Genomic DNA, 9,880 nt, shown 5'->3' on the forward strand with positions numbered 1-9,880 from the left:
TCAAATCTTAAGCATGATAATTGCACATATCATTTATGCATTTCATTAAATAAAAACTTAAAAATCCCTTTAACACCCTCTAATGTTTCCAATAATAAAATATTTACTTCAATAAATTTATATGTTATTGACATAATTAAAATTCTTAAAAATTTAGTTTATATATCTTATCTCTGCTATTTGCACCAGTGAGCTCGCCTTTCAAAAATTTAGTTTATGTAGAAAATAAAAGAGTAACAAGGGGGCTGCAGAACATTTAAAAAATTATCAGGGACCTGCAGTTACTTTTACCAAAAAGAAAAACTCCAGCAAACGCAAGGAAGCCACACAGACAAACAGACAAACAGAGAGAGAGAGAGACGTGTGAGAAGGGGGAATCATCGGGTCAGCCATCAAAGAAGCAATACTAGTAGATCCGTAGGCACTACTCAAGGCATCATCACCACCATCATCGTCGTCACCATTGAAAACCATAGAGATATATATATATATATATACATAGAGAGAGAAGCAGTAGTAGGAGTAGAAAAGCAGCAAGGATGGTGGGGAAATGGAGCGGATGACATGGATGGGATGAGCCAAACGAGCTCCTTTGGTAGCCTATTTCGCTTTGGATCCACGCGACGTCCCACACGAACCACCGCCACTACTGTGTCTCTTTCCAGATCTCGATCTACGCCGGCCCACTGCGCCGACACCGCCTGCGCCTTCCGCCCAATACCATGAGCGGGCGCCCCTCCTGCACTCTCTCGGATCTCGTTTGTAGATCCTCCGCTTGTTCCCCGAATGGATGCCGCCTCTCGCCCCGCTGTGGTCATCGACAATGGAACTGGGTATCTATCTATCTGTCTGTCTGTCTATATATCTAATTAAGCAATTAATCAATTCGTTGTGATTTTTCTTCTTTTAATTTGAAATTGGCATGAATTTGTTTATTGACCGAATGTCTTTGAGAAATCGTACAATTTGGGAGAAAAAAGTTATGGTCATAGAGGAAAGGTTTAGGTTTTGGGATTCCGTGTTTACCCAAGTGGTTGTTAGCATTTGAAACTTAGCCCGCTTACAGAAGCTGCCCTGAACTTGAATTGAGCGCAATTTTCAAGCTCAAATCTTTGTCATCAATTCGGTTGCATTAGTAGCAATGTTGGTTATAATGGAGCTAAACATTGACGATTCTAGGTTGCTTGTTTTGGGCAACCCTAATTGTATTTTCTATGGTTGCATGTTATGCTTTCAATCTGGAGATGTCGCCTGAAAAGGCTTTTCCTCTTGATCAAATTTGCACCTTTGTGCTTTCTATGTTGGAATTTGGGGGATCTGGTGATACATGTGTTGCCATGTTTGGCTAATTATTTGCAGAGGACTGATGGTTGCATTGCGTCATGTTGATTTTATGGGATGCTAGGCTCAATTTGTGGCAGCATAGTCATGTACCTTCGCACATATCATTTAGTAGCTTTAAACCTTCAATGAAGAGACCACCATACTGAACTAATAAGATATTTTTGTTGCCAATGACCAAGCGATCTATTGGTATCTAGCCCAGCAATGACTCTTCACAAGTGGCGAAAGTTCTTGTGGTGAAAGTTCGATTCACAGATGAGGGCATATTTCTAGAAGTGTGAGTAATGATTGTGCCCTCACTTGCTCTAGCGAGGCTTGTGCACACTCCTGCATTTTTTTTGCGGTATAGCCACTCATTTGTCAACAAAAAAAGAAAGAAAGAAAGATATATTTGCTCGGTCATTTTGGACCATGGTTTCATCTTGGGCCTTTAAGGCTATAACTTGAAATTTTTCGTCCCCTTAACCTTGGATGTTTATCTAGATCCCCACGTGCCAAATAAACTTGATTATTTATGTTTCCCAAGGCCTGCACTGAATTCTGACAACTCTGGTCCAATCATCAGTTGTGACTTGTTAGTGGTTCACTCATATGCTTCATCTCTTATTTGTTACATTTCAAGTGAAGCACCCCTTCATATAATGTAACAGTGTTTCTGTTCATCTTTGTGTTACTAAATAATTCATCATGCCTTCTGTTTTGGTTGATTATATTAGAATTTCTTGTGCTTAGGTATACCAAAATGGGATTTGCTGGAAATGTTGAGCCTTGCTTCATCACCCCTACTGTAGTAGCTGTCAATGAATCTTTTCTTAATCAGTCAAGAAGTACTAGTAAAGGAAATTGGCTAGCACAGCATAGTGCAGGTGTTATGGCTGATCTTGATTTTTTTATTGGAGACGAAGCTCTGTCACGATCACGCTCTAGCAGTACATACAATCTCAGTTATCCGATACATCATGGTCAGGTAGAGTATGCTAAAAGTATTGTTTATTTGTGCAATCACAGCAGTTATTTTGTAAATAACTTGCCTTCTGCAGGTGGAAAACTGGGATGCAATGGAAAGATTCTGGCAGCAGTGTATTTTTAACTACATGCGATGTGATCCTGAAGATCACTATTTTCTGCTGACTGAGAGCCCATTAACTGCCCCTGAAAATCGTGAATACACTGGAGAAATTATGTTTGAGACATTTAATGTTCCTGGGTTATATATAGCTGTCCAACCAGTTCTTGCCCTTGCTGCTGGGTATACAACTTCTAAGGTTAGTTCCTCTGTTCAACTTGTTTCTTATTTCTAGCTAGATTTGTAAGTTGTAACCTAGTGAAGGGGAGGTCCCAAAAAGCTGTTTTTTTAATAATTCCTTTTGAGTGGCTGTTTTATGAGTTACTGTCTGTTTAACCACAGCAATCATGCATTGAGGAAATCCAGTTGTTGCTTGTTTTATTTAAATACACCATTCCTTTGATTAAATTATAAATTGATACAATTTTATTCAACATCAGGTTCATTAGTTCTGTATTAGGCATTTAAACCACTCATAAAGCTTTATGGATTGTTTATGAGTGTGCCACAACAATTGGAGCTAGTGCTTGCATTAACAATCTATAAAGCTTTATCATGATTCAGTGACTAGCCATTACCCTAATGGTCCTATTTGGTGCCGGCTAATAATTATATCATGACTTTTTGTATTGAGAGTTTACTAGTATACTAGTAATTTGCTAGAAAATGAACATAGAGTATTGAAATTAGGAGTTATACTTGGCCAGGTGTTCCTGGCAATTATCACATGAAAGGGCTTGGGGCGCATCGTTTTAAATCCAGCTTATTCCGGAAGTGGTATTATATACTTTTGCAAGAAACATACATGATCCTTTTAACTTAGCAAACTTGATTGATTTTGTTTTCTTGAAAATTTTTGTTACAACAATGACATTTTTTTTTTGGAACTTTTAAGTTGATCTGTATTTTTTCAGTGTGAAATGACAGGGGTGGTAGTTGATGTTGGAGACGGAGGTACACATGTCGTGCCAGTTGTGGATGGATATGTTATAGGGAGTAGCATCAAATCTATTCCAATTGGGGGCAAGGATGTTACTCACTTTATCCAGCAGCTTTTGAAGGTACAGATCTTGATTTTTTTTTTTCCCTTGTATGTCCTTAATGAATCTTTTGTCATAGGGTGTAGCTTGTTTTGGATGAATGTAGATGTATGAATATGCTTCTTTTCTTGTACTGCTGCCTACAGATTGAAGATTGCCATATTAAATTATTGATTTTGCCTATTTATTTTCACTACTCTTGCATAATAATCCATGCTCATCTTCATATTTCAATGTTCTTTTTTGTATACAAGGTATGTGTTTTGCTTATGTTGGTCACCTGTTTTATATGAGCGTCAATTTACTTCCAATATACACTTATATTCTTTTTGTTACCAATGAACTATGATGCCTACCATTATAGATAGTGCCCACCTTATATGGAAAGTTCAACTTGAATTACAAGCTTCTTTTTAGACTAGTAAAAATTTGTTGGTAAATTTGCGGAATTATTCCTTTTATTACTTACCTTATTAAATAAGAACTCAGTTCTTTTGTTTTCTTTCTATAATATGATTGATGTACTATCTGTAATTGCGACATTTTCACACTGTCATTGCAGGAAAGAGGTGAGCATATACCTCCAGAGGATTCCTTTGAAGTTGCTCGTAAAATAAAAGAAACGTATTGTTATACTTGTTCAGACATTGTAAAGGTAGATTATCAGCTTTTCAACTTGTAATATGAAAGGTTACTTCTACTGGTTGGTTCTTTTATGCTTTCCCCTCGGTCTGAACTACTCAAGTGGAATTGATTCATAATGATTTTCCTGCATGGAGCTATAAATTCCATTTTTGCCTGAGCCTCATTGTCAACAATGTTCATGAAGTTACTTTTTATTTTTACCGAAAATGTGCATCATTATTGTTACTAGATATTGACTTTGTATTTATTTTTTCATTTTGAAGCTTGAACAAAAGGGCTGATATGGTTGTTTACTTCTCTATTCCATTCGTTTTACATTTGTGTTGCAGTTTTTACTCTCAGCAGATTTATATTCGCATCAATGATTATTATCAGCGACTTGGCCTTCTTACTTATATTTGTGATTTTTTATATGAAGAAGCTTCTGCTCACTCACTATTAAAACCATTTTATTTCAGGAGTACAATAAGCATGATAAGGAACCTGCTAAGTATATTAAACAATGGACTGGTGTCAAACCAAAAACGGGTGCACAATATTCTTGTGATATTGGATATGAACGATTCCTTGGACCTGAGGTTTGTATGGATATGCCATATTATAGCTTTCTTGCATTGTCTATTTTATTCCATGGTCAATGAAGTGAAAAGATTTTGCTGTCTTCAGAAATAAATGTGTTGAGTTGCAATGTGTGGTTATACCAGTGAACATATATGATGGTTATTCCTTTTTGAAATGGTGCATAAGTGCTGAAGTTAGAAAATTAGGATGGTATCCTTTATTTCTGAATGTAATATGCAGTATACTTCAGACAATGCAAACTGATTGATTAAAACATTTACGATACTAATTCTTCAGTTATCCATTAGTTTCAAGTATGTCAAGTTTTTTCATCACAATTTGGTGAGTACCATATCCTAAATAGTAAGATAATACTGTGATGAATTATTCTGCGGTCAGTTACTTGTTCATAGATTCTCCATTAGTTGGGTTGATCGTTGCCATGGTATCTCGCTAGCTTTATATCTTTGCTCGTGATCTTTGTCCCTAGTAAGTAATTGGGACATGTTTGGTCCCTACCAAATATTATTGCACGTCATTTGTATTAAGATTTCAAAGTGATGTGTCATGTTTCTTTCCTATTTCTTAGATTCATATGGTAACTCAAATAATGGGATATTCAAATAAATTATATAGGAAGGTTAGCAGGAGTATGGATAGCAGGGAAATAATGATATGGATAAGTAACTAATAATCTTCTGTAAATTTAAAATTGGTGACCCTTATTAAAAAACGATGTTATGCGCACTTAATTGATGGCAAGCAGGAATTGAAAGCTCATCATACCACAGATGCTAGTGCTGCGCAAATGTGTTAAAAATTCTTTTCGTGTAAATTTGATCAAGGGAGGGGTGCAATAGTTTCAGGGTATGTCCTCATACAATTATTGTAGAAGTATCTGTAACTCTGATCCTTTGTTTGGATTTTGGTTGATATAAGCGGATCACGCATAATTATGCAAAAAGATTTGCAACAAAAGGCACTCTTTAACTAGAGTCTAGTATACTAACTTTTCTGTGTTTTTATGTGCTGAACTTATTTATAGCAATAAGAAGATCTATCTTGCACTAATGATCTTTTGACTTGATTCTATATGCATAGCCTTTGTCTGATAGATTAGATCATGATTTCATTAGTACCTATTATGGGTGTAGACTACACTATGTTCAATTTACAAACAGAGGTCAATTGGAGTTGTGCTTGATCCCTGAAAGCATATCCCTCTAACATAGCTTTCTGATTTTTATGTCTTAAAGTCTTCGTTAAGCATGTTTTAAATTACTTTAAGGTTGTTTTTTTTTGTCAAAATATTATTAGCCATTGTATTCGTCAGACTGTGTCAAACATGGCCTTAATTTTTCTAATACAAGTGTAAATCTGTCTAGCTACTTCAACTATTCTATTAAATTTTTGCTATTTCAATTGTCTTCTACTCACATAAGATATGGCAGTTCCTTTCTACATGTATTGATCCTTGCTGCGTTGATTGTAAGCATATATTTTGTTGATCTGATTCATCTGTCAGACTAACATTTGAAATTTTTGCATGTATGTGTATAGATCACTAATTGTTGCATGTGCATTGCATATATATATATATATATATTTGTCTCAAGAACAATAACATCAAAGCTATTATGCATCTAATGATTCTAACCTTGGATTGGCTGTGTTCTTGGCATGGCTGAAACAATGTAATCTAATAATTTCCCCTTCAGATATTCTTATGGCAATGTGAAAGATGCACTATGAAGGAAATGCTGCTTAAGTAGTATTAGATAAATGCATGGTGATTGTTCTCAAAAATGCATGATTAGTTTCCTTTAATCAAGTTCAAGCCTCGTGGCACTATAACAAATTCACTCTAGGCATCTCCATGCAAAATTATTAGAGTAGAAAACTTTGCATGTCCTTGTGATGCTTCTTCATTTGTTGAGTTATTGGCCCAATATTGAAATGAGGGCTGCTTTGACTATTCTTACCTTATGTAGTTGTGGATGTTACTTGAGTAAGTCTGTTGGCACAACAATGCCACGTTTGAGCTTATAAGATATCTTCTACAAATATTTGAATTTAATGTTTTCTTAGACAGTAAGCCATTCCCTTGCATCCAAGATCATGTTTTGTAAAGGATTAGATCTCCTTATTCTTCTGCTTCAGAATTTGAGTGGTGCCGCATTGCACAAGTAGTTGATTTTGATTAGGATATGTTTCTGAAAGTCTGATATGTGAAGAGCATTAACAGAAAAGAAAAGGTGTTACATCAACAATATACAATGCACGTTCATCTAAGGTGTTTGGGAAAACCTTTTTCTGATTCTCTTGGTGTCCATGCCCATTTCTTTGACCGTGTTGAATTCATTTAGGAGTATGTGACTTCAACATCTGTGGGGAAGGGGCATAGAGCAATGATTTTTATTTGCAGGGGCAAACTGTTCAAGTCCATGCATATAAGAAGGCTGAAGTAAGGAAATTAGCTATGCATGATTTATATTGGTTGCTTACTACTTCAAAGCACAGCTAATCACAGACATGGAATACCTGTAAACCATTTTTATCCATAAAATAAACCTTATGTCGTTGACACTAAACTGGGTAAAAGCGCGAAATGTAAACTATTTTTATCCATAAAATAAACCCTATGTTGTTGACACTAAACTGGGTAAAAGTGCAAATCCATTTCGCTTGATGAATTATGAACCTAACAACCTAACAAGGAACCAAATTTAGGAGATTTTGTCGTTAAAATTTGGAAAAATTGAAACGTGTCTCATCTTTTCATCTCATAACAGACATCAATTCTTGCTTTCCTTCCCACAAACCACAATCATGACCATAGTTGACAGCATCATAGCTCATTTACTGCCTAGGTGAAACAGTAAGTGTTATGATTTTAATGTCAAGCTCTTGATTATGAAATATTGATTAAAACAACCCTTTGCCATTTCTAACTTGGAGGTTGTTTTTTTGTCAAATTATATTCACTTTTATTATGTAAATTTTTGGAGGGTCTTGTGCTCAATATTGATTGTTTCCTTTCCATAATCTAGAATCTATTTCTGCTTGCAAATTTCAGTGAATCTTTTGAATATTTCTGTAGGTCTTCTTTCATCCTGAAATTTATAGCAGTGAATTCACAACTCCATTGCCCGTTGTGATAGACAAGTGCATTCAGTCATCACCAATTGACACAAGAAGGGCTTTGTACAAGGTTGGTGAGATGAGACTACAATATAATCAATTTTCTTTTAAAATTAGGTAACAAGATCGAGCTTGAAATCTCCTTCTCAGAATATAGTGTTATCGGGAGGATCAACCATGTTCAAGGACTTCCATAGAAGATTACAACGGGACATAAAGAAGATAGTGGATGCTCGGATACTTGCTTCTGATGCTCGACTCGGTGGAGAAGCAAAAGTAAGTAACAACTTTTAACCAGAAGTGGCACTATACAGGACTGATCATTTTGTCCTTTATTTCCAGTCACAGCCAGTGGAAGTTAATGTTGTCAGCCATCCTATCCAAAGATTTGCAGTTTGGTTTGGAGGCTCAGTACTCGCATCCACATCAGAATTTTACGGGGTACTGTTTTTTATTCTTCTCATAACATCCTGGCCGAAGAATTCGGAAAAATAAAAATTTCAGTCTTTTTTCCTTTTCGTGCAGGCTTGCCACACAAAAGCTGAATATGAGGAACACGGGGCGAGCATTTGTCGAACTAACCCTGTTTTCAAAGGGATGTACTGAACCAAGATCACCCTTGACAAGGAATCACATTTACGGATAGTGTCCGTGTTATTGATGGAAAGCCGGTGTTCTTATGAGATGTATAATAGTGTTGTATTGGTTATGAGGCCTAGGTTTCATTTTGCCAATTGATTTTATATTCTTTTTGGGAAGTTACATGTTGATATATAACAAAGGAACATGTTGCTGCCACTCACTCTTCAGGCAGTTACTTGGATTAGTCAGAGTTACAGTCAGGAATGCCTGAAGCTGGATGGTTACTGACCTTTTTCGGTGTTCAGCTTCATTGATATACAATAGATGCATTCTTTACTAAATTACTTGCAAATATTACTTAAATTTTTAGTTCCCACGAATTATAAGTCATGCATGTTCTTCTTCTTATTATTTTTTTTTAATGCTAAGAAAAGCAGTTAGGCTACTAAGAAGGTATGGGTTTGCACAATATTCGGTGAAGCAAGTAGAGGTAGATCTCACGTGCGCATGGGTGCTAGGATCGTTGGTTCACAAGCACTGTTTATATACCTCCATCCTCAAATCAAAGTCCCACCGTCTAAAGTTTTAGTTCTTTGTGTACCGTAGATTATGCGTGTTTGATTGGAGGCATTTGGAGCTCCCGGTTTTTGTAAATTTGGAGATCAATCTCAACCCAATGTTGTGATTGAAAAATCAAAAACACAACATATGATTTTTAAAAACATGAAATTAGCTATATACTACTACTAGAAAGTAGTAGTTCATTTTACTAGAGAGTAGTAGTTCATTTTTCTCTCAAGTGAAAAGATTTACAGTTCAACTCACTTCAATAGTTAAGGACAATAGTTAAGGATTTGTGATTTATCCATATTTGTCAAAATAACATACACATTTTTATTTATACCCAAAAATATTAGTATTTTGTATAAAATTGTGTAGGTTTTATTTTTTATTTTTTATTTTTTATTTTTTACAATATATATTTTTTTATATTGGAGTTGTAATCATAATTTAAAACTATATTTATCAACAAAGTCATCAAATACCAAAGACGATTGAAAGAATGACAAACTTCAAATCATTTAACCCCGGGGAGTAAGACATACATTTTTTTAATTAAATAATTGAATGCTTTAGTGCAATAAGCCATACTTTAAATTTTCCATGACACATTGGCAATTTCAAATTTTCAGATGGGGTACATTTATATAAAATGTATATCATATGCAGAAAAAACTCTTCATGCATGATAAGACAACATTTATAGTCTGTACGAAAAAAAATAAATTATTTCCTCACCTCAAACACCAGCTCAAGAACTTCTATTTGAGTTAATCTTGCAATAATTAACTTCTCAAAGTTACAAATAACCATCATTCCGGATCAATGGCCGGAAGTAAAAAAGACAAATTTAATCATCCCACAACAGAAAATTGGGGCAAAATAAATCACTAATAGCAACAATATAACAAAAATGGAGGATGGAAACAAATCCCTTCCC

General features: G+C 35.3%; 1 protein-coding gene across 1 annotated transcript; it reads left to right on the forward strand.

The window, feature by feature from the left end:
* Positions 1-338: 338 nt before the first annotated feature.
* On the forward strand, positions 339-8,720 carry LOC120270483 (actin-related protein 3). Its single transcript, XM_039277512.1, has 10 exons — positions 339-833; positions 2,077-2,311; positions 2,385-2,609; positions 3,325-3,471; positions 4,013-4,105; positions 4,554-4,673; positions 7,757-7,867; positions 7,948-8,073; positions 8,140-8,238; positions 8,323-8,720. The coding sequence occupies exons 1-10, from the start codon at positions 787-789 to the stop codon at positions 8,401-8,403; spliced, it is 1,284 nt and encodes a 427-aa protein (XP_039133446.1). The 5' UTR covers positions 339-786; the 3' UTR covers positions 8,404-8,720.
* The last annotated feature ends 1,160 nt before the right edge of the window (positions 8,721-9,880 follow it).

This window comes from Dioscorea cayenensis, chromosome 10, assembly GCF_009730915.1.
Source record: "Dioscorea cayenensis subsp. rotundata cultivar TDr96_F1 chromosome 10, TDr96_F1_v2_PseudoChromosome.rev07_lg8_w22 25.fasta, whole genome shotgun sequence".
NCBI lineage: Eukaryota > Viridiplantae > Streptophyta > Magnoliopsida > Dioscoreales > Dioscoreaceae > Dioscorea > Dioscorea cayenensis.